A 24,677-nucleotide genomic window follows, 5' to 3' on the forward strand; every position below is an offset into this window, starting at 1 on the left:
ATTTAAAACTATGGGAACATAATAATATCTCTACAATTATTATGATAATTATCTCTTAAATTTTTTACTGCTACTTTCAAAAAAAAACTAGGTATTGGGAACACAAATATATTTGGAGGCAAATTCTTATAATTGGTAAATACTCCCTAAGGGTATATAGCCAAAAAAAATTGAAATAATGACCCCACTGCAAAATTTTTCACATGAAGTTTCAGAATGTTCTTTCATATTAGAAGTCAAAGACAATTGATACTCCAGTGAATAAAGCTTTGATTACCAGCAATGGGCAGCAAGCTACACATGTAAACTATAAACTAATACTACATTCGCTCAAGAGTGTATAATCAGAATAAGGGAAGGACCCTTTCCCACAAGCGTTTTGTCTTCAATTTGGCATCAGGTACAAGATGGTTATCTATTCTTTCCAAACAAAAAATGCTAATTGTTTTATATTAAAATCTTGTCCATTTTTTTATAAAAAAAACAATTAAAAAAATTAACGAAAGGGTGTTTCAAGTTGCTCAGCTCACAAAAGACCTTTAAAGATCCTTCTTGTTAGGCAAACAAGGAGGGAAAGACTAGAAGATTTAATACGCTAATGCTAAATGCTGGTCTTTAAAAATGTATCCATGAGAGCACCATATCTCAGCACTCTATCTGAGCACAAATGAATGATTCATTACGGAATAACCTCTTTTTATAATTTACATTTTGGCCTCCTAAAAAAAAGCAAATTTTCTTTTATTACCCTCATCAGGCTATTTGAAGAAGGGTTCTGTAAATTTTAAGCTACTGTATAAATGTGAGCTATTATTCATCTATAGCTAAATAGTCTTGCTTAACAGATTGCCAAGTTGTCTTTTTTTTTTTAGCAAATTTCTCTTCATTGTATTGGTTAATTATAACTAAAATATGACAGAACTTTGCCCATTAGTTCAGATTCTGTATAGAACAACTTTATAACATAAGTATTGTCTTCCAAATCAGTTTAATTGTGTATACTCACCTGCTTTTCCGACATGGAAGACATTGAAGAGGATAACGTGATTCCTGAAGAAGTTGTTACTATGGATTCTTCTATGACGCCTCTTGCAATCACCAACTTGACTCGATTCCCACACTGCCTGAGCACTTGTGCTACTTGTTCACTGCTCATACCAGCCAGGTCTGTCTCCCCAATTTTCAGGATATGGTCTCCGCTACATAATCGCCCATGCTGAATGAAATAGTGAGTGATTAATGACTCAAATACTGTTCTACAATGGAACTACTGACCTACAAATTATTATTCTTTAAAATCACGTCATTTTTATAAAGTCAAATGTAGGAAAAAATTAGCTTTGTGAAGCGCCAATAAAGGACGGACATACTTTGCTTGTGAATTTGAGAGCCATTTATTACAGAATAAGTGAGGCATATCCAAATGAGCTTCTAGTCATATCAAGCAAAAGATATTTGTTTATCTTCTATATGCAAAAATAAAAAACAAGCACATAGAAAATTATCAAATGAATGGGTGGAGATATAAAGGAAGGTAGGATCATTGTGAACTAGTAAAACTTCACGGCATTGAAGGTACATCAGTTGAGTTGGATTTGAATAAGCAAAAAAAAAATAAGAAAAAAGGCAGCAGAAAGGAAAAACCTCAGAGTCAGCTTGGTGTAGTGGATAAAAATCGTGAGTTTGGAATCACAAGACAGATTCAGATCTGACTTTGCTATGTGACCATAGGCAAATCACTTAAACTCTCTGAGCCTCAGTGTCCTTGGCTATAAAACGGTAATAATTAATATCTGTGCCACTTACCTCCCAGAGATGTGGTAAAAATCTGTTGCTATATTTTTAGAGCCCTTAGCACCAGGCTTACACATAGTAGGCTCTATGTAAATGTTAGCTATTATTATTATTAAATTGTATACAAAGCACAACCTAAATGTCAGCTGTTAATAGAGAGGAAACAAAAAGTGAGTAAAAACCCAAAGATGGGAATGCACGGAAACACTGAAGGGACAAAATAGCAGGTCAGACTGGCAGGAAGATTCCGAAAGTATTCACAAAGAGAACAGGTGCAGATACAATTGCAAAGGTAAAGATAACCCCAGACTGGGGAGAACCTGTGGAGATGGTGCAGGAATAATTGCTTCCTTCAACAGTTAATGAAGAGCCCACTAGAAATCTATTCTCCATAACACTGCCACAATCACTTTCCTAAAGTGGTCCTTTCCTACTCCAAATTCTTTAGTTGCTCCCTATTGCTCCAAAGATAAGACCTGAACTGCTAAGCTTGGCATTTAAATCATTCCCCAACAGGATCCCAGCCTCACTTTTCGGATTGATTTCATGTCACTCCCTTTCATTAATTCTGGCTTCCATCTTAGTACTGATTGTTTCCCACCCTCATCATCTCTACTTTTTACAATTCTTTGTTCAAGGCTCAGTTCAGGTGCCACATCCTCCGAGAAGTCTTCCTGATATCTCTCTCTCTCTCTCTCTCCTCTCTCTCTGTCTCTTCCCCCCACCCCCTGCATTCCCTCCCTCCTCAAATAATGTATTCCTCAGTAGAATGCAAGCTCATTGAGGGCAAGGACTGGGCTTCAAGCAGGCTAGGGATCCTAGCACAATGTTTTTGTTAATAGCAAGAAATTAGGAAATCTTTGTTTAATAGGTTTAAATCACTCCATTAAATGTCTTTGCCTAGTAAGATAATCATAACAGTGATGGAAGAAATTCATCTAGTTCAGTATGCCAAAAATATTAGAGAACAAAGTCAGGAGGTAGTTTAGAAGGATAATGCAGTGCTCCAGCCATCCCTCAAATGAAAAGAACCTGTGAACTACAGTGCTAGACATAGGAAAAGGAAGGAATAAAGGAACAAATATTAATAGACATTTTGAAGGAAAAGTAGATAGGATTCATCTTGGCTAAACAGGATTTAATCAAAGATGATAAACATAATTAAATTACATATGTAGAAAATCAGATGATCATGCTATCAACTATTTCTTATTCTATTGTTGTCCAGTCATTTCAGTCATGTCTGACTCTTTGTGACCCACTTGGGGTTTTCTTGGCAAAGATCCTGGAGTGGTTTGCCATTTCCTTCTCCAGCTAATTTCACAGATGAGGGAACTGAGGCAAACAGGGTTAAGTGACTTGCCCAGGGTCACATAGCCAGTAAGTGTCTGAGGCCAGATTTGAACTCAGGAAGATGAGTCTTTTTGACTTCAAGCTTGGCACTCTATCCACTGTGCCACCTAGTTGCCCCTTACAGTATTAGAACACCATCAAAACTGAATTAAGTGTAAATTAATTCAATTTATACAAATTATTATTTTTTGGGGGGGAAGGCAGGGCAATTGGGGTTAAGCGACTTACCCAAGGTCACACAGCTAGTAAGTGTGTCAAGTGTCTAAGGCTGGATTTGAACTCAGGTCCTCCTGACTCAGGGGCCAGTGTTCTACTCACTGCACCACCTAGCTACCCCAGTTTACACAAATTACAAAAGATATTTAATAATGGATCTTAATCCTTCCCTCATCCTTAACTATATACATAGACGCTTAATAAATGTGTGTGTATGTGTGTGTGTGTGTGTATATATGTATATATATATATATACATATATATGTGTATACACACATCTACATATATTTATACACACTTATTAAGCACCTATGTGCCAAGTGCTGTGGTAAGTGCTGGAGATACAGAAAGAGATAAAATGATAGTCACTACCCTCAAGGAGCTTACAATCTAATGGAGGAAACAACAGTCAAACAAATATGTACAAATCAAGCTATAAACAAGACACACAGGAAATAATTAGCACAGGTAAGATTCTAGAATTAAGAGGAGTTGAGGAAAGCTTTCCATAAAAGATAGGGTTTTAGTTGGGACTTAAAGGAAGACAAGAAAGTCAGCAGGCAAAGTTGAGAAGGGAGAATTTTCCAGGCATGGCAGACAGTCAGAAAATTCCTGGAGGAGAAAGATGGAAAAGAATAAGATGTAAGAAGACCGGAAAAGTAGGAAGGAGTTAAGCTATGAAAGTCTTTACATGTGAAACAAATAATTTTTTTTTTGCTGCTGCTGCTATGAACAAAAGCACTGTTCCAGGCTCTGGAGATAAAAAGACAAAAATAAAATAGCTTCTGACATCCAGGAGCTTCCTCTACTAGGATGCTTTCCAAAAGTTTTGCTTTTGATTTCCAATAGAAGACATACGATAATAACTTACGGTAATCGTGAACAAAACATGTCCCCCTTAAATGAGATTACCTGATCAGCCACTCCTCCAGGTAAAATGGTTTTTACTATTACTCCAGTTGATTTTCCTCCTACTATACCAAACCCGAGACCTGATCCATCATTAAGCAATTCAATGGTCTCCACATGTTGCCATTGGACCTGAAGAAAAATAATAAAAGCTTATATTACAATAGTGCTTTTTAACTCACAAAGGACTTTCCTCACAACAATTCTGTGAGGTAGATAGGGCAAGTACAGTCAATTCTGCCATAACATAAGTTTTGAAAACTTAAATTTCTTCCAACTTGATTGATGCATTAGGGAATATTTTGTGGTTATGCTCAATTTCTTTTTTTTTTTATAAATTTCTTTATTTATTTTTAGTTTACCACACCGGTTCTACATAGTTTTGAGTTCCACTTTTTCTCCCCTCCTCCCCCCCTCCCTTCCCAAGACGGCATGAAGCTCATATAACTGTCATGTATAACTTCGCATTGAATTAATTTATGCACTAGTCAAGTCGTGGAGAAGAATTTTGACCAAGGAATGAATCAATGAGAAGAAGAAACAGAACCAAAAAAAACAAAAAAACAAAAAACCCCAAAAACAAAACAAAAGAGTAAGCAGAAAAGGCGAGCATGTAGTGTGCCTCAGTCTGTATTCAAACTTCGCAGTTCTTTGTCTTGATGAAGATAGCATTCTCCATCGTGAGTCCCCGGAGTTGTCCTTGCCCCTTAGGTTGCTGAGAAAAGCGCAGTATGTCAGGGTTGGTCCTCACAGAATCCATATATCTGTGGCTGTGCACAACGTCTCCTGGCTCTGCTCCGCTCACTCAGCATTATGTCGTGTAGGTTTTTCCAGGTTGTTACTGAAGTCTGCATCATCCCCATTTCTTATGGCCAATAGTATTCCATCACCTTCATATACCACAGCTTGTTCAGCCATTCCGCAATTGATGGGCATCCCTTGATTTCCAATTCTTGGCTACCACAAGAGAGCTGCTATAAATATCTTGTACATATGGGTCCTTTTCCCGCTTGCGTGATTTCTTTGGATACAACCCTAGAAGTGGTATGCTGGGTCAAAGGGTATGAACATTTCTATAGCCCTTTGGGCATAGTTCCAAACTGCCCTCCAAAATGGCTGGATCAGCTCACACTCCACCAGCAATGCAACAATGTTCCAATTTCCCCACATCCTTTCCAGCATTTATCATTCTCCTGATTTGTTATTTTAGCCAATCTGACAGGAGAGATGTGTATCTAAGAGTGTTTTGATTTGCATTTCTCTAATCAGCAGCGATCCAGAGCATTTTCCATATGCCTGTAGATAGCTTTATTTCTTCCTCTGAAAACTGCCTGTTCATATCCTTTGACCATTTCTCATTGGGGAATGGCTTGTATTCCTATATATTTGGCTCGGCTCCCTGTATGTTTTAGAGATGAGGCCTTTATCAGAGATACTAGTTGCAAAGATTTTCTCCCAATTTTTCTGCTTCCCTCCTAATTCTTGTTGCATTGGCTTTTTTTTGTACAAAAACATTTCAATTTGACATAATCAAAATTATCCATTTTGCATTTTGTAATGCTCTCTATCTCTTGTTGGGTCATGATTCTTTACTTTTCCACAAATCTGATAAGTAAACTATCCCTTGCTTTCCCAAAATTACTTAGAGTATCAACTTTTACTCCTAAATCATGAACCCATTTTGACTTTAGTTTGGTATATGGTGTAGATAGTGGTCTAATGCCCAGTTTTTTGCCCTACCATTTTCCAATTTTCCCACAGTTTTTGTGAAATAGTGAATTATTAGCCCAGAAACTGGCCTCTTTGGGCCAGTAGATTGCTAAACTTGTTGATTTCACCTACTTGTGTACCTATCCTATTCCACCGATCCACACCCCTGTTTCTTAACCATACCAGCAGTTTGATGACTGCTGCTGTATAGTACAGCTTAATATCTGGTGTGGCTAAGCCACCATCTCTAGCATGTCTTTTCATTAATATCCTAGATACTCTAGACCTCTTGTTTTTCCAAATGAATTTTGTTATTATTTTGTCCAGCTCAGTAAAAAAATTTTTTTGGTAGTTCGATTGGTATGGCACCGAATAGATAGATTAATTTAGGTAGAATTGTCATTTTTATTATATTAGCTCGGCCTAACCGATGAGCAACTGATATTTCTCCATTTATTTAGATCTGATTTTATTCGCGTGAAAAGTGTTTCATTAGTTAGTTTCATATAGGCCCTGGGTTTGTCTTGGCAAATAGACTGCTCAATTTCTTATGCAGAAACTACACCACTTCACAATAACTCCAAGATGCAACCTTTCCCATGCCCATTTCCACAAGCAAACTTAGGTCTTCTTCAAAGCAAAATGCCATACTTATTTTATATGTTCAGGCTGAGCAGGAGCAGAAAAGGTCTGGCTCCTACCACTTCTACCCCTACTCCATACCCCATGGCCTCCAGCCCTTTTGAGAGGCTCAGAGATTGGAAGCAGCTCCAGGCCTTGGACTGGGCCACTATTTATTGAAGTATTTATGGTTTTCTTAACTATTTAGCAGTTAAAACCATGTAACTGGTTTTTTCTATCAAGTTTCTATTTTTTATGTCACTGATAAAGATTTTGAGAGTTGTGCCCCTAAAACTATTTTCTCCACAAGCTCTATGGTTTTTATTGCATGATACTGCATAGCACAGTGCTTTAGGGGAATACATACAGTGAGTTATAGCAGAAATACATGTACTATTATCCCTATATTTACAGAATGGGGCTTGGAGAGGCAAAGAAAATTGGGGTTTTTTTTGGATAAGTTTTGAGTTGCAAATTCTATCCCTTCCTGTCTCTCCTCTCTTCATTTCCTTCTCCCTGAGATAGTAAGCAATGTGATATAGTTTTAACATGTTCAATCATGTAAACATTTCCATATTAGCTATTTTTCTATAAGACAAATGAAGAGGGGAAAGGAAGGAGAAGGAAGGAAAGAAGGAAAGAAGGAAAGAAAGACAGAAAGACAGAAACAGAAAGAAGAGAAGAAAGAAAGAAAGAAAGAGAAGAAGAGAGAGAGGAAGGAAGGAAGGAAGGAAGGAGAAGGAAGGAAGAAGGAAGAAGGAAGGAAAGAAAGAAAGGAAGATGGCAAAAAGGATCTATTTGTACAAAAATATTTGTAGCAGCTCTTTTTGTAGTGGCTAAGAATTGGAAATTGAGAGGATGTCCATCAATTGGGGAATGGCTGAATAACTATAGTATATGATTGTGACGGAATATTATTGTGATAAGAAATAGCGAGCAAGATGATTTCAGAAAAACCTGGAACGACTTATATGAACTGATGCAAAGCAAAGCGAGCAGAATCAGGAGAACACTGTATACAATAACAGTAATACTGTACAATGAAGAACTATGAATGACTTTGCTATTCCCAGCAATACAACGATCCAAGACAATCCCAAAGGATTCATGATGAAGCATGCTATCTGCTTTTAGAGAAAGAACTGGTACTGTCTGAATACAGACTGAAGCATGCTGTTTTTCTTCTTTCTTTCTTTCTTTTATGTCATTGATATGTCACTGTTTGTCACTTTTATGTCACAAGCTCTATGGTTTTTATTGCATGATACTGCATAGTTCATTGCCTTAGGGAATACATATAGTGAGTTATAGCAGAAATATGTGTATTATTATCCCTATATTTATAGAATGGGGCTTAGATAGGCAAAATTGTCCAAGTTAATACAGATAGCATCAAAGTCTAGACTGGAACCCAGATTTTCTGGTTCCAACTTTCCTTGACTCCGTGAACCATACGATGCCAGTCCCTTCAATCCTCCAAGTTCATGTTCATTGTTTGTTTCCATGACACTATCCTTCAATCTCATCCTCTGACATCCCCTTTTTCTTTTGCCTTCAATCTTTCCCCAACATCAGAGTCTTTCCAGTGAGTCTTGTCTTCTCATTATGTGGCCAAAATACTTAAAATCTGAATTAATTTCTTTAAGTATTGACTGATGGGACCAACTGCCAAGATCTTAGTTTTATTGATGTTTAACTTCAAGCCAGCTTTTACACTCTCCTCTTTCACCCTCATCAAGAGGATTCTCAATTTTTCTTCATTTTCAGCCATCAGAGTGGCATCATCTGCATATGTGAGATAGGTGATATTTTTCCCAGCAACCTTAATTCCAGCTTTTGATTCATCCAGCCTGGCACTTCACATGATGCATTCTTCATATAAGTTAAAGTTAAATACTACAGCTTTGTACTAATTTTCCAATCTTAAACAAATCAGTTGTTCCAGGTTGGCCCTAACTGTTGCTTCTTGACCCACATACAAGTTCCTCAGTAGATAAGTAAGATGATCTGGTAGTACCACCTCTTTTACAACTTTTCACATTTTTTGTAACCCACACTCAAAGGCTTTAGTGTAGTCAATGACGCAGAAGTAGAGGTTTTTCTTTCTCCTTAAACTCCCTTGCTTGCTCTATAATCCAGCAAATGGCAATTTGGTTTCTAGTACGTCCGCCTCTTTGAAAATCGGCCTGCTCTTGTGGTAGTTTTTGGATCATATATTGCTGAAGCTTAGCTTCCAGAATCTCAAGCATAACCTTGCTGATATTTGAAATGAATGCAAATATTCAGTTATCATTATTATTATCTTCATTTTTAATATTTTATTTTTCACCAATTACATGTTAAAACAATTTTTACTCATTTGGGGTTTTTTTGATAAGCTTTGAGTTCCAAATTCTATTATTTCCTGTCTCTCCTCTCTTCCCTCCCCACTCCCAGAGATAGCAAGCAATGTGATATAGGTTATACATCTTCAATTATGTAAAACATTTCCATATTAGTTATTTCATATAAGAAAAAGTGAAGAGGGGGAAAGGAAGGAAGGAAAAAGAAAGGAAGAAGAAAGAAAGAAAGGAAGAAAGAAAGAAGAAGAAAGAAGAAGAAGAAAGAAGAAAGAAAGAAAAGAGGGAGAGAGGGAGGGAGGGAGGAAGGAAGGAAGGAAGGAAGGAAGGAAAAGGAAGGAAGGAAGGAAGGAGGAAGAAGAAAAAAAAAAAGAAAGAAAGAAAGAAAAACAAAGAAAGAAAGGAAGGAAGGAAGGAAGGAAGAAAGAAAGAAAGAAAGAAAAAGCATGCTTCAGTCTGTATTCAGACAGTACAGACAGTATCAGTTCTTTCTCTAAAAGCAGATAGCATGCTTCATCATGAGTTCTTTGGGACGGTCTTGGATCATTGTATTGCCGAGAATAGCAAAGTCATTCATAGTTCTTTATTGTATAGTATTGCTGTTATTGTATACAATGTTCTCCTGATTCTGCTCACTTTGCTTTGCATCAGTTCATATAAGTCTTTCCAGTTTTTCTGAAATCATCCTGCTTGTCATTTCTTATCACAAAAATATTCCATCACAATCATACACTACAGTTATTCAATTGATAGGCATCCCCTCAATTTCCAATTCTTAGCCACCATGAAAAGAGCTGCTATAAATATTTTTGTACAAATACGTCCCTTTGCCTTTTTTGATCTCTTTAGGATAAAGTCCTAAGCAAGAGTTTTATAGCTTGTTGGCCATAGTTCCAGATTGCTCTCCAGAACGGTCAGATCAGGTACAACTCTATCAAAAGTACATTAGTGTCCCAGTTTTCCCACAGTCTCTCTAATATTTGTTGTTTTCTGTTTTTGTCATACTAACCAATCTGATAGATGTGAGGTGGCACTTCAAAATTGTTTTAATTTGCATTTCTTTAATCAATAATGACAGAGCATTTTTTTTTGTATTTCTTTGTCTGAAAACTGCCTGTTAGATCCTTTGACCATTTATCATTTGGCGAATGACTTTTATTCTTATAAATTTGTCTCAATTCTCTATATAGTTGAGAAATGAGGCCCATATCAGAGATAATGGTTACAAAAAATTTCCCCCAGTTTCGTGCTTTCTTTTAATTTTGGTTGCATTGGTTTTGTTTGTGCAAAACCTTTTAAATTTTATATAATAAAAATTATCTATTTTGCATTTTGCAATATTCTCTATATCTTCTTTGGTCCAAAATTCTCTCCTTATCCATAGATCTAACAGGTAAACTATTCCATGCTCTCTTAATTTGCTTATGGTATCACTCTTGATATGTAAATCATGTACTTATTTTGACCTTATCTTGGTATACAGTGTCAGAAGTTGGTCTATACCTAGTTTCTGTGATAGTGTTTTCCACTTTTACCAGCAGTTTTTGCCAAATAATGAGTTTTTGTTCCAAAACCTTGGCTCCTTGGATTTATCATATGCTAGGTTACTATGATCATTTACTATAATGTATTGTGTACCTAATCCATTCCACTAATCTACCACTCTATTTTTTAGCCAGTACGAGACTGTTTTGATAATTGCCACTTTATAATACGCTTTGAGATCTGGTATGGCTAGACAACCTTCCTTTACTTTTTTTCATTGATTCCCTTGATGTCCTCGACCTTTTGTTCTTCCAGACCAATTCTGTTATTGTTTTTCTAGCCCTATGAAATAATTTTTTGATATGACACTAAATAAATAAATTTAGGTAGAATTGTCACTGTTATGACATTGGCTTGGCCCAACCATAAGCAATTAATATTTTTCCAATTGTTTAGATCCAACTTTATTTGTGTGAAAAGTGTTTTGTAATTGTGTTCACACAGTTCCTGGGTTTGTCTTGGCAGATAGAGTCCCAGGTATTTTATATTGTCTATAGTTATTTTAAACCAAATTTCTCTTTCCATATAATTACCTTTAAATAATCAAATTTAAATTTATATTTATAAGCCCTATACATAGAAGTTTCAGTGTTCCTGCTTGGTAGTCAATAGATCAGTAGTTCTATGATGTGAAATAAAGCTTTCTATAGATGATTCACAAATTTAATAAAAATGTCATTTAACATTTTATTTATTGTTATTCTTTAGTATCAGTTAAATTGAATTTGGAAAATCTTGTGTAGGATTTCTTGGAAAACATTCATCTGTTTCCCACGCTTTAACCTAGAAACAGAGAGTTAAATTAAATGACTCTTTAAGGTCGATCAATGAAAAACATTTAAGTACTTCCTATGTGCCAGACATTGTGTTAGGTTCCGGTGATATAAAAATATACATATATCCAAAATGCAAAATTTATACAAAAGAATACAAAGGGATTTTTTTGAAGGCAGGGTTATAAAAGATTTGCAGACCCAGCGCATAGAATATGTAGTATGTGACCAACAGCAAGAAGAAGAGTTTGAGGAGACAATGGAGGGTAGGAGAATGGGAGAGAAAAAAAGAAAGGAAAGAAGGAAGGAAGGAAGGAAGGACAGAATTAAGGAAGGAAGAAGGAAAAAGAAGGAAGAAAAAAGGAAATAAGGAAAAAAGGAGGGAAGGAGGGAAGGGAGAGGGATGGAGGAAGACAAGAGGCAAAATAACTTGCCAAGTGTCACTCAAGCTATTTTGAATTAATATGTCCCTGATTACCGGCCCAGCATTCTATCCATTGCAGCATCTAGCTACAGTCCCATGACAGGATCACATATCCATGATTAGAAGTACATGGACAACAATGAAGTAGTGGAAGTACACACACACACACACACACACACATACACACACGCACGCACGCACGCACGCACACACTTTTCTTTGAAAAAAATGAGATGATGATTGACTTTGATAGACTTAGCTCTCTCAGCAATGCAAGGACCTAAAACAACTCCAGAAGACTCAAGATTGAAATTCCATCCACAACCAGAGAAAGAAATATGGAGTCTGAATGTAGATCGAATCATACTATTTGCTCTCTTTTTTTGTTTTGTTTTGCTTTTCCTTTCTCATGGTTTCTCCCATTCATTTTAATTCTTCTATACAACATGACTAATGTGAAAATATGTTTAATAAGAATGAATACGCAGAGCCTATATCAGATCGCACACCATCTTAGGGAGGGGGGAAGGGAGGGAGGTGGAGAAAATTTAAAACTTATGGAAATAAATTTTGAAAACTAAAAATTAATAAATTAATTTAAAAAAATTAATTCCCCCTCCCAAGAAAAGAAAAAAGTGAGATACTCACCACTGGATTGGAGTGAGCTGAAATTGTGCTAGCAGCAGATGGAGAACGAGACACTATAGGGCTCATGAGTGGAGGCAAGGAGCCTCTGGCGACAATAAGCTGAACATTGTCTTTGGCCTTCTGAAGGATGCTGATAGCCTGTTGGTGTGTCATTGTTTGATCGAGCGCATATCCATTGATCGCTAGTATTTGATCAGCTTCCTTCAATCTTCCATCTCTGTCAAAGAGGAGTAAGAGGAGGAAAAGATATGTGACAGCTGTCACTGAAATTACCAATGCTTTCTAGACAGATTTTTGTTTCTATTATCCCATTTTCTCTTTCCACACTTGGTAATCTTCCTCCTGCAGCTCTTCTAAAGGAAGTTATTTGGGCCCTCTGGTGATTAACTGGTTCTCTTTGAAGCTAATCCCACTGCTACTCCAGGACAACATAGACCCTATAGCTATCTCCTCCCCTTTAATGGCCTCTCCACATTGGTACCTATCTCGAGCAAAACATGCCCTATTTAGATGCTCCCAGCTCAGCTTCTCGCAGTCAAAGCCCTGTGTTTATTCTTGACTATGAGCTTTAGAGTTGAAAGGACTCTATCAATTACTATGCCAGCACTAAATTAGAAAACTAGACTAAAATCTTATTTCTATGAAGAAATGAGGTTAGAGTTCTATAGAAATCACCTGCATTATCTAAAGACTTGACTCCATACTAGAAAAGAAGTAAACATAAACTTTTCAACTGTTTATTAAGTTTTTCAGATCATTTTTTCCTCTGAAAAATCCTTTTGTGACAGACCTCTGAGGAAGATCCTGAAATGCTCGAAATCTATGCAATAATGAGGAAGAAAGAGAAGAATTCAGTGTCCTCATGACAGGATATGGGAAACAGTCTCACCTTTGTGCCACACTTCCCTCTTGAATCTCTTGCACAAATATTCCCAGTTCACCTCTATTTTCACTCTTCAGTCCCACCACACTAAACCCTAGGCCACCACTTGTAGGCTTAACAAGCTCAAAAATCTCTATAGGGCGACCCTGTTCAAGAAACCAGATAAACAAAATAATGAAAAACAGAAATAAACCTCTTCTATGTAATAATATCTTTTTGTATAACTTACAATCTGTTACACACACACACACACACACACACACACACAAAATAATATATTGGTTTTTTTGATCCTCATACCCTGAAGGATGTTGACACTATGACCCCCTTTTCCAGATGAACAAAAGGAAGGTCTAGATGTTAAATGACTTAGATGAGGTCACAAATATAGTTAAGCAACACAGCCAGCTTATCATGTTAGCAGACATTTCATTCATTCTTAATAATATCTAACAGCACATATGAAAGGCTACAAAAATACCCAAAGGCAAATACTGCAGTTTAAAATCAGACACTCACTAAAAAAATCATCATAAAATAATTGCTTTCCATTGATAGCAATTGCATTTAAATTCTATCTCCCTACCATCTAAAAATTCCCACAAAATATGTTCTTTCATCAATAAAATGGCTCAAACATTTTTTACTTCACAATATTTAACTGAGAAAGGCCTTAATTATCTAAGGGCAACATTTCCATAAACACAAGCAAATGCTAATCGTCGTGAACACAGGAAGTCATTTCTCACCTGCGCCATGTTTTTGATTAGCTGATCAAATTCATCACCTGAAGGTTTCCCATTGATTTGAGGAGTGCTGGATCCCGTATGTGATTCCAAATCGCCATTATTTTGACCCAATAAATAAGATTCGTTATATGCAGTAGACTGCCCACTAGATGCAAAATGTGGAAGCTGTGAGAACTCACCAGTGGAAGATACGGATGGTGTAACATTTACCTGAGGATGACAAAGGGATTATTATGAACTTTCAGGCTTAGATAACGGATTCATTAAGTGAATCCAAAGAAACGGCAATGCCCTTTAAATTCTTAGATGAATGAGCTGGGGGACTTCAGAAAAACCTGGAAAGACTTACATAAACTGGTGCTCAGTAAGGGGAGCAGAAACAGGAGGATATTGTACACAGTTACAGCTACACTGTGTGATGACTTTGATAGACTTAGTTCATCTCAGCAATGCAAGGTTCCAAGGCAATTTCAAAAGACTCATGATGGAAAATGTTATCCACATCCAGAGAAAGAATTATGGAGTCTGAATGCAGATCGAAGCATACTCTTTGCTCTCTCTTTTTTTGTTTCTTCTTTCTTGTAGTTCATTCCATTAATTATAATTCTTCTTTGCAACATGACTAATGTGAAAATATGTTTAATGTGAATGTATATGTAAAGCCTATATCAGATTGCATGCTACCGTGGAGAAGGGGGAAGGGAGGAGGGAAAGGAGGAAGAGAATGTTTGGAACTCAAAAGCTTGTGGAACTGAATGTTATAAACTAAAAACAAACATAAATTTAAATACACATAGGTGAAAATAGAAAAAAAATTCTTACATCAAGGATGTGATTTCATTGGTGTTGGCTAGTATGCCACCAGTGTAGATCTTAATCCTGCCATACCTTAGGAAACAGTCTCCTAATGTCACTGTAGCCAAAAAAGGAATCGCCATGCAACTACCTGAGGGTGTTCTTCTCCGAACTTATATTGGATGGTCCTTGGATGACAGCTATCAATACAACCTGTTTTAGGGCCCCCACCTGAAGACTTTTGACTTTGGTGAGATGTATTAAAACTAGGGCTGGGGGGGGGAGCCAAGATGGCGGCTGGTAAGCAGGAACTAGTATGAGCTCCGTACCGAGTCCCTCCAAAAACCTATAAAAATGGCTCTGAACCAATTCTAGAATGGCAGAACCCACAAAACAGCAGAGGGAAGCAGGGCTCCAGCCCAGGACAGCCTGGATGGTCTCTGGGTGAGGTCTATCCCACACGGAGCTGGGAGCTGGGAGCTGCGAGCTGGGAACGGAGTGGAGCAAAGTCCAGCGTGGGCGGTGTGGACCATCCAGACCAGAAGCCGGGCGGAGGGGGCCCTAGCACCCTGAATCAGTGAGCTGCGGCAGTTACCAGACTCAACCCACAAACACCAAAGACTGCCAAGAAGGTTAGTGGGAAAAGCTGCAGGAGTAGAAAGAGTTCCCAGTTCGGCTTCCAGCCCCAGGGGCAGCGGAGGTGGGGCAGCTACAGCTGCTGCTGCTTCCGGCTCCAGGCCCACGTGGTGGGAGAAATTAAGAGCAGGAGTGCACGGCCTGCTGAAGATCTAAGACCAGTCCGGGTTGGGAATTGGGGAAGGAGCAGTGCTGGTGTGGCAGAGCTGGCACCTCCCCCTCAAACGTGGAACATAGAACTCTCTAGTCTACAAGCAGTCATACCCTGCTGAAAAACTCAAAGGTCAAGTTAGTTGGTTGGGAATATGGCCAGGCAGCGAAAACGCACCGAGATTCAGTCTCAGACTTTGCATTCTTTCTTTGCTGACAAAGAAGACCAAAACATACAGCCTAAAGAAGTCAATAAAGTGCAAGAGCCTACACCAACAGCCTCCAAGAAAAACATGAACTGGTCCCAGGCCATGGAAGAGCTCAAAAAGGATTTGGAAAAGCAAGTTAGAGAAGTAGAGGAAAAATTGGGAAGAGAAATGAGAAGGATGCGAGAAAACCATGAAAAAACAAGTCAATGACTTGCTAAAGGAGACCCAAAAAAATACCGAAAAATACACTGAAGAAAACAACACCTTAAAAAACAGACTAACTCAAATGGCAAAAGAGCTCCAAAAAGCCAATGAGGAGAAGAATGCCTTGAAAGGCAGAATTAGCCAAATGGAAAAGGAGGTCCAAAAGACCACTGAAGAAAATACTACTTTAAAAATGAGATTGGAGCAAGTAGAAGCTAGTGATTTTATGAGAAATCAAGATATTATAAAATAGAACCAAAGGAATGAAAAAATGGAAGATAATGTGAAATATCTCATTGGAAAAACCACTGACCTGGAAAATAGATCCAGGAGAGATAATTTAAAAATTATTGGACTACCTGAAAGCCATGATCAAAAAAAGAGCCTAGATATCATCTTTCAAGAAATTATCAAGGAGAACTGCCCTGATATTCTAGAGCCACAGGGCAAAATAGAAATTGAAAGAATCCATCGATCACCTCCTCAAGTAGATCCCAAAAAGAATCTCCCAGGAATATTGTTGCCAAATTCCAGAGCTCCCAGATCAAGGAGAAAATACTGCAAGCAGCCAGAAAGAAACAATTTGAGCATTGTGGAAACCCAATCAGAATAACCCAAGATCTGGCAGCCTCTACATTAAGAGATCAAGGGCTTGGAATATGATATTCCGGAGTCACGGAGCTAGGATTAAAACCTATAATCACCTACCCAGCCAAACTGAGTATCATGGCTCCAAGGCAAAATATAGACTTTCAATAAAATAGAGGACTTTAAGCTTTTTCAGTGAAAAGATCAGAACTGAATAGAAAATCTGACTTTCAAACACAAGAATCAAGAGAAGCATGAAAAGGTAATCAAGAAAAAGAACAAGAAAAAGAAATTGCAAGGGACTTACTAAAGGTGAACTGTTTTGTTGACATTCCTACATGGAAAGATGATGTGTATGATTCATGAGACCTCAGTGTTAGGGTAGCTTAAGGGAATATGCATGCATATATGTTTATGTACATATTATGGGTGAATGTGTATGTATGTATATATCTATGTGTGTATGTATGTATATATAATATATATATATATATATATATATAGAGAGAGAGAGAGAGAGAGAGAGAGAGAGAGAGAGAGAGAGAGAGAGAGCAGACACAGGGTGAGTTGAAGATGAAGGGAAGATATCTAAAAGAAATAAATCAAATTAAGGGATGAGAGAGGAACATACTGAGAGAGGGAAATAAGGAGAGATAGAATGGGATGGATTATCTCCCATAAAGGTGGCAAGAGGAAGCAGTTCTGTGGGAGGAGGGGAGAGGGCAGATGAGGGGGGAATGAGTAAACACTGCTCTCATCAGATTTGGCCTAAGGAGGGAATACCATACATACCCAATTGGGAATCTTACCCCACAGGAAAGAAGAGGGAAGAAGATAAAAAAAATGGGGGGGATGATGGAGGGGAGGGCAGATGGGGGTGGAGGTAGTCAGAAACAAACACTTTCGAAAGAGGACAGGGTCAAGGGAGAAAATTCAATACAGGGGGATGGGTTGGGAAGGAGCAAAATATAGTTAGTCTTTCACAACATGAGTATTGTGGAAGGGTTATACATAACGATACACATGTGGCCTATGTTGAATTGCTTGACTTCTTAGGGAGGGTGGGTGGGAAGGGAAGAGGGGACAGAATTTGGAACTCAAAGTTTTAAAAACAGATGTTCAAAAACAAACAAAAATGTTTTTGCATGCAACAAGAAATAAGATACACAGGCAATGGGGCGTAAAAATTATCTTGCCCTACAAGAAAGGAAGGGAAAAGGGGATGGGAGGGGAGTGGGGTGACAGAGGGGAGTACTGACTGGGGGAACAGGGCAACCAGAACATATGTTATCTTGGAGTGGGGGGGGTGAGGGTAGAACTGGGGAGAAAATTTGTAATCCAAACTCTTGTGAAAATCAATGCCGAAAACTAAATATGTTAAATAAATTTAAAATAAAATTAAAAAAAAAAACAAAAACTAGGGCTCTGCTTACATACCCTTTAGGGTGATCATCATAATAATAGGGCAAGGAGGGTGACCTCTTAGGCCATTTAGAACAACACCCTTCATTTTATAGATGAAAAAAACATTAAATGACTTGCTCATGGTCACATATAATAAATACGAGGTAGGATTGAACCAGGTTCTTTGACCTTGGCAGAGACCTCTTCAAAAAATGTAAATAACTTGTATAGCAAGATCACATGAATGTAGAAAATTTATGTTCTGAATTTATTTCCCTCATTTATTAAAATTATCCTCAATGGATTCCAGGGATTGATACAGGGTCATAGATTTGGATCATGGAAAGAGGGCTTTAGAGATCACCAAGTCCAAACCTCTCATTTTACAAACCAAGAAACAGAGACTCAGAGAAATTAGGTGACTTGTGCAAAATCAACAAGGTATTTAGTGCCCAAGGCTGCTGTAGAACTTATGTTTTTCCTGACTCCAAGCTCAGTGTTCTATCCCCTACACTATACTCTCTTTCTCAGAGTGTAAGTTGAACATTTAACATTTGGCATACTGATAAATGTCCCATCTTATTCTATATTTTAGCTAAAGTACCTAAAATAACTCCTAGGTTCCTAGGAAAACTTCAGGGTTAGAACACAAATGATTGAATGAACCTAAAGTTTTGTCCAGAGTGACCAAAATAACCATGCTTCATTACAATCCCATTAGTTATAGAATCAGAGAATATATACATTCGAAGTTTGAATGGACCTAGAAGATATCTAGCTCAACCTATAACTGATCAAGAATCCCCTCTACAGACCCCTAGTGGAAAAGCAAGTAGATGAAATGCCCTCTAATCCCCTAGGGACAATTTGGGAGCACCAATCCAGATTGGTTTGATTTCTCACCTGAGAGTAAAGGCATGACTTGCAGTTGACCCCAGATCCTAAATCCCATCAGGGAGAGCTCCACATCGTCTGGGAAGCCCTGTAGGGGTCAGGTTCCCTTCTGAAAAAGGAGGTGGGTTTTCTTTGCTGCTTTTTCTTTTCTCTGCTGTCTTGGGTGAGGGGAAGGCCATTTCAAATTTCAAGACAGGCAAATGATAAGTATTAAATAAGCAAGCAGTAATCTTGGATAAAGTGTTCTTTGTTGAATCTTCATAACTGCATTCAGGAAGAAACAGTGATTTCCACCTCTACATATAAGATTGTATATGACCTGTGCCACTTTGATTATTTTGAGATGCTTTTCTTTATTACACTTCAGGAAGCAAAAGAAAAAACACTGTTTATGCCTGTCCAAGGAGCAGGGGGTACTTTACTGATTTGGCAACAAGGACAACATGTTTAAACTGCATATGAGACAACCTATCAAGGATGGCAATTTTTTTTTTTTAAACATGAAGTAAGGTGGTAGGAGTAGAGGATGTAAACTCATAGCACGATCAACATTTTCTGCCGGCTGCCAGCCTATATGGAAGAAGGTAAGGAGCCTGCCTCTACAAAGGCTTAATGACATAAAATGAGAGGGCCCTGCTCCCCAAATAAGAGCATACTTATATGTTCTGCCTGTTTCTAGTGTGATTAACACATGAAGAAAAAGATTTGATACTGAGCTGTAACTCAGCTATAATTTCTTACCTGTAAACCACCACGTGGACACAATTACAGCACACTGTTCTTTGTCTCTTTCTACTGTTTTCTTTCCTGCTTTTGAGAAAAAGAATTCTCCAGACAGCTATGACCTTGTGAGCTTTGAAAATTCAGAATAGCAAACCACTAGAACTGGAGGAGCCAAAGTGTATGCCAAATTTTGTAGCCAATTGAGATGATGAAGAGTAAACTACCCAGAAACCTACCTAGGAGTTACAGAAATTATCTATGTCAAATTTGAAAGTGCAACTGGGGTGGGAGCCGAGAGCAGAAGGGTAAACTCTTTGCAGAACCTACTTTCAGTTTGAGCCCACTTTCCCTAGGGACTGAGGACGTACATGAGGAAGTACGCTCCCAGGTGTTGGAGGAAAACGTCCTTGCTATATCTTCTTGGTAAATAACACTTATGAAAGTTTTAAAAAATACTTCCCCTCTACAAATCTGAAACAAGTAGGCCTCCGACCTTCCCCTGAAGATCTGAACTGAGGGAAGTTCACTAAACCTCAAGGCAGGCCCATTCTATTTTGAGATTGCTCTAGTTACTCTGAAGCTTTTCTTTATATGTCAAACCTAAATTTGCAACTTTTGTCCACTGGTTTTTGATATATTCTCTCAGGATAAGCGGAATAAGCTGAACTCTTCTTCCATGATATGTCCTTCTAAGTAACTGATGGAAGCTCTCATCACCTCTCCTCCACCCCCAATTGTTCTTCTCCAAGTTAAACAGTCCCAATTCTTCAACAAATCCTCTTTATGGCACAATCTCGAGACCCTTCACCATTCTCATCAACTTCCCCTGGCTGCTCTTCAGTTTACTGACATACTTCTTAGACTCAGCATTAACAGAATTTCTAAGTGCCTTTTACAAGAGTAGAGAACAGTCAGACTCACAGCTCCTTGTTTTGGACATGATCCTTCTCTGTGCATCATAGGAGAGTAAATTAGCTCTCTTTTCCTGCCCTATCATACACATATCACATACCACACATAGACATAATAATGATTCATACTGAATTTGCAGCATATTAAAGTCACCTCATTATTTTTAGTCAAACTACTATCTATTTAAAATTTCTCCATACTGTATCTGTGAATAAGGTTTGTTTATTTAGAATATATAACTTATTATTGAATTCTATCTTATTGATTTAGCCTAGTGGCCTAACCTGTGTCAAGATCATTTAGCATCAACCTTTTCAAAGTGGTTTGTGGGAAACCCTTTTCTTTTGGCAACAAGCCTTGGATATCACAATGTAAAACTATATAAGGATAAGACAGCAGTCAAGAAATAGTGATGAGAACTAGAAAGAGAAAACAATCCATCAATAAGATTTGTTAAGTGCCTACAATGTGCCACGTATTGTGCTACGTAAGCACTGAAGAAGTATAAAGAGAAGTAAAAGACAGTCCTTTCTCTCCAGGAAATTACAGTCTGGCAAGGAAGAAAAAATGCAAAGAGCTATGTACAGACAACATATAGACAAGATAAATGGAGATAATTGAAGGAATATTTGTTGACTGACTGAGAGAACATACATTGAAGCCTCCTATAGTAGAATAAAGCAGATCATGTCAATAGCTAATTGCCCCAGGTCTCCCTAGAGATTTAGTTAGTGAATGCTGTAACGTCAAGCAAAGTGGGACTTTTTGTTCTCTTTTGTTCTGGAGTGCTTCTCAGAACTAAGGCAATCAAGTGCCTTGAATGAGTGTTGCCTTTGTTTTGTAGAAAGACCCACACCCTTTGATAGTAGGTCACAAGAGAAGTGAAATCCTAGAGAGGTAAGGAGCCCTTGAGAGGTGTGAAGCACTCTGACCCTGAAGAAGTGTATATGTACTCTAAGGTTAGCATTTTGTTTGGGGCTCACTCATTGGAAGGGTATGGTGTGGAAACTCTGGGTAGCCATTAAGGAGCCAATTGGCTTTGAAAACCCAGATGTTAGTGCTTCTCTCTCTGATGGCTATGTGTGTATAGCTTTGGTCAGACTGCTAGAAAGCCTGTCTGTTGATTTGTGTTGTTTGCTCTGTTCATATTTTCTCTGTTTGTAATTTTTGTTTGTGTTTGCTCTGAAGTTCAGAGTGCTGGCTTTTCCCCCTGAACTAAGTGAATGCTATATATATGTTTGATTAAAGTGAGATTGTAAAGCCCTTAAAGTTGCTTTCCTTAGAAAAGCAGATCAAAGAACGTGCGCTAGCAGCCCTCCTGTGTGCTGGTGTTATTGACCTTACCCAGCCATAGTATCGGCAAGTAGCACTGTTGTTACAACTGCCCAAAAAGAGTTTGTTCTAAGCTGGTCTCACTTCTTTATATAGTGCTTTATGACATGCAAAGTGCTGGACATATAGTATCTCATTTGAGACTCATGGCAACTCTGTGAGTTAGGAACTATATTGTTCTCATTTTATAGATGAGGAAACTGAGGGTCAGAGAGATTGCACCAGGCGCAGTCATATAGCTAGCAAGTATGAAGGAAGGATTCGAACCTCGATCCTCCTGATTCCAAGTCCAACACTCTAAACTAATAGACTGTGCTGCCTCTGAGCTGGGAAGAACAGACACAGCCTACATTGTAACCTGTATTAAAATGTTAATAAGGATCCCATAATTGCCTGAAATGTCAGTGATCTTTGTCACCAATCATCTTCTTTTGGAAGAGAATTCAAGATCAAGACATGACTTCATTCCCTAAAACATACCCCCCAAAAATAGGTTTGTTACATATCAACTCTTGCTTTTTAAATTTTTTTTTATTTTTTTAGTCTGAGATATATCAAATTCAGAACAGTCAGATGGCACAATCTATGCTAGGCAATATGACATATGTAGATAAATAGAAAAGAACCTGGGAATCAGAAGACCTAGACACAAATCCTGGATCTGCCTCTGCTAGCTAAGTGACCTTGCTCTAGTCAATATTCAGGCTCTCTGCACATCAGTTTATCTGTAGAACAGAAATAACAAAGACAGTCCAACCTAACACCAAAAGCAGTTGTAAGATTTCAAATGCTAGGGAGTAGGGGGAAGCACTTTATAAACTATAACAAGCACTGAGGTGCAGGGATAGAGATTGGGTCTATGATTTAATCAACACAGGGAATTCTCAGCGTGGAAGTTTGCTCTACCTAATGAAGACCTGCGGATTAGCACCCTATAATTCATCGCTGTAAGAGTCTTAAAGAGGTAACTGGAACACCAAGGTTTAAACAACCTACCCGTGGTCTCCTATCCAGTATTTGTCTGAGACATGGTTTGAATTAGGCCGGTCCTGATGCTGCGTGGCTTTAGTATTACGCCATTCTACCTCCAAATGTATTTATACCACTATAATCATTGTTTTATCAGTACTCTCATAATGTTATTCCTTCATTGCAACTACTCTAACAGAGCTCGACTTCGATTTCCTGAATTCTTTTCCACCTCTATCTGGCTTCCTTCTCATGCTAGAGATGCTGCCTCTCTGAATCTTCCTCCTCTAATTGGTGAGTTCCCCCTGGCAACCCCCACTTTGGGAAGCAGCTGCACTATACAAGCTCACTTCCAACCCGGCTCAGCTTTGACTCTCTAGACTATTTTTTCTACTTTGCCCTCATGTGGGTACTTTCCCCACATATTAAGCACTTAAGAAATACTCACCCACTCACTCACTCACTCATCATCTCATTGTGGCACGTATTGTGGACAGCAGGTACTCAAAGGTTATAAAAGTTTCACAACAGCCCTGTCAGTCCCACTAAGGTCAGAAAGGCTTCAAGGTCAGGTCAGGTAACCAACTGTATATCTTCCCAAGAGCCTTATCCTAGTGCTTAGCATACAGCAGATGCCTAATTAATGTCTTGTTAATTTATCATAAATGGTTGGCCACCAAGTAATGAATATCTTCAACTACAAAAACTCATTAAAAACATTTCTAAGGCATTCAATCTGTGTGGGTGTAAGAAGTACCTACCACACCATTGAAATCACAGTAGCTTAAGTGCTAAATCATTATTACTGTTACTGCTACTGTTACTCCTATGAGTAAGGAATTTTGTAGGGACTTTTCTTCTTTCTCCATAAACCATCACACTAACTATACAAATTGAAGAGTTGTTATATATAACTATTGTAAAATGCACTACATTCTATATAGACCCAAAGACAGCTTTCAGATTACCAATAACCCAAACATTTTATCAGCTACCTGTTTTCAACCACTGGGCAGGAGTGGAGAGGGTGTCAAAGGTAGAAACATTTGGTAATCCTTCAAATGATTATTTTAAAGCATTGGGGAGCAATTAATTTATATGTACCTATATCTAAATATATGCATATATAATATCTGTATATATTATACTATATATGTATGTATGTATAATATATGTATATATATACACACACATATAGTGTGTGTATATATATATATTTTTTTTTCTTTTTTAAACAGCCTTGTTATGCCAAGCCTGGTTTTTATCGTGAGCCATGGCAACTTCAAAAAAGTCTGCCAGCAGACTCTACACATCTCAGGTTGAGCAGATGGCATGATGAAAGCTGCGACAGGCTGAGGATCCCACACACAAGGTCCTAATGCTATGGTGTGTTTGCATAGAGAAAAAAAATATTTGGACTTATGCTATGGTGAGCCAGGATGAAACAAACTATATGCTGGGAACAAAGTAATGAGTCCTTCAAAGGTACTCCCTGGTATGTAAGAGATTAATTTCATTCCAAGGAAGAATACTCTCAGAATACAGCTTGCTTTGTCTGGCTCAACTAATTACAGTATTAAGATCCCTAGGGGAAAAAAGTTCATGTTAATAAATTAGGTTTGTTTTTTAGTTTGTTTATTTAAATCAGCTGAAAATTCATTCAATTCATTCTTGAAAAAAATGTTCAAAGTTGGGTCTATAAAGACAAACTAAAAAAAAGTGTGTTTTTTTTAAATAATTAGCTGTATTATTCAACCCACCAAAACGCTCTTTAAATTTTTTCAGTTTACATCCCAAAGCACAAAATTAGACCTTTCGTTTTAATGTATCTACAAAAGTTGTTATTGATAAGTCCACAGTCCAGCGGATATATATGAGAACCCAGTTTAGAGAAAAT

General features: G+C 37.9%; 1 protein-coding gene across 11 annotated transcripts in view; it reads right to left on the reverse strand.

Moving 5' to 3' along the window:
* MPDZ (multiple PDZ domain crumbs cell polarity complex component) overlaps nt 1-24,677 on the reverse strand; it is a 228,186-nt gene that overhangs the window by 150,940 nt on the left and 52,569 nt on the right. For all 11 annotated transcript variants that reach the window (XM_036737847.1, XM_036737846.1, XM_036737842.1 and 8 more), the window contains exons 4-8: nt 13,965-14,174; nt 13,222-13,361; nt 12,333-12,549; nt 4,276-4,404; nt 1,007-1,216 (exon numbers count right to left, since the gene is read on the reverse strand). In XM_036737847.1, coding sequence (XP_036593742.1) covers nt 1,007-1,216; nt 4,276-4,404; nt 12,333-12,549; nt 13,222-13,361; nt 13,965-14,174 — 906 coding nt within the window. The remainder of the gene's footprint in view (nt 1-1,006; nt 1,217-4,275; nt 4,405-12,332; nt 12,550-13,221; nt 13,362-13,964; nt 14,175-24,677) is intronic.

Source organism: Trichosurus vulpecula, chromosome 9 (assembly GCF_011100635.1).
Source record: "Trichosurus vulpecula isolate mTriVul1 chromosome 9, mTriVul1.pri, whole genome shotgun sequence".
Lineage (NCBI taxonomy): Eukaryota > Metazoa > Chordata > Mammalia > Diprotodontia > Phalangeridae > Trichosurus > Trichosurus vulpecula.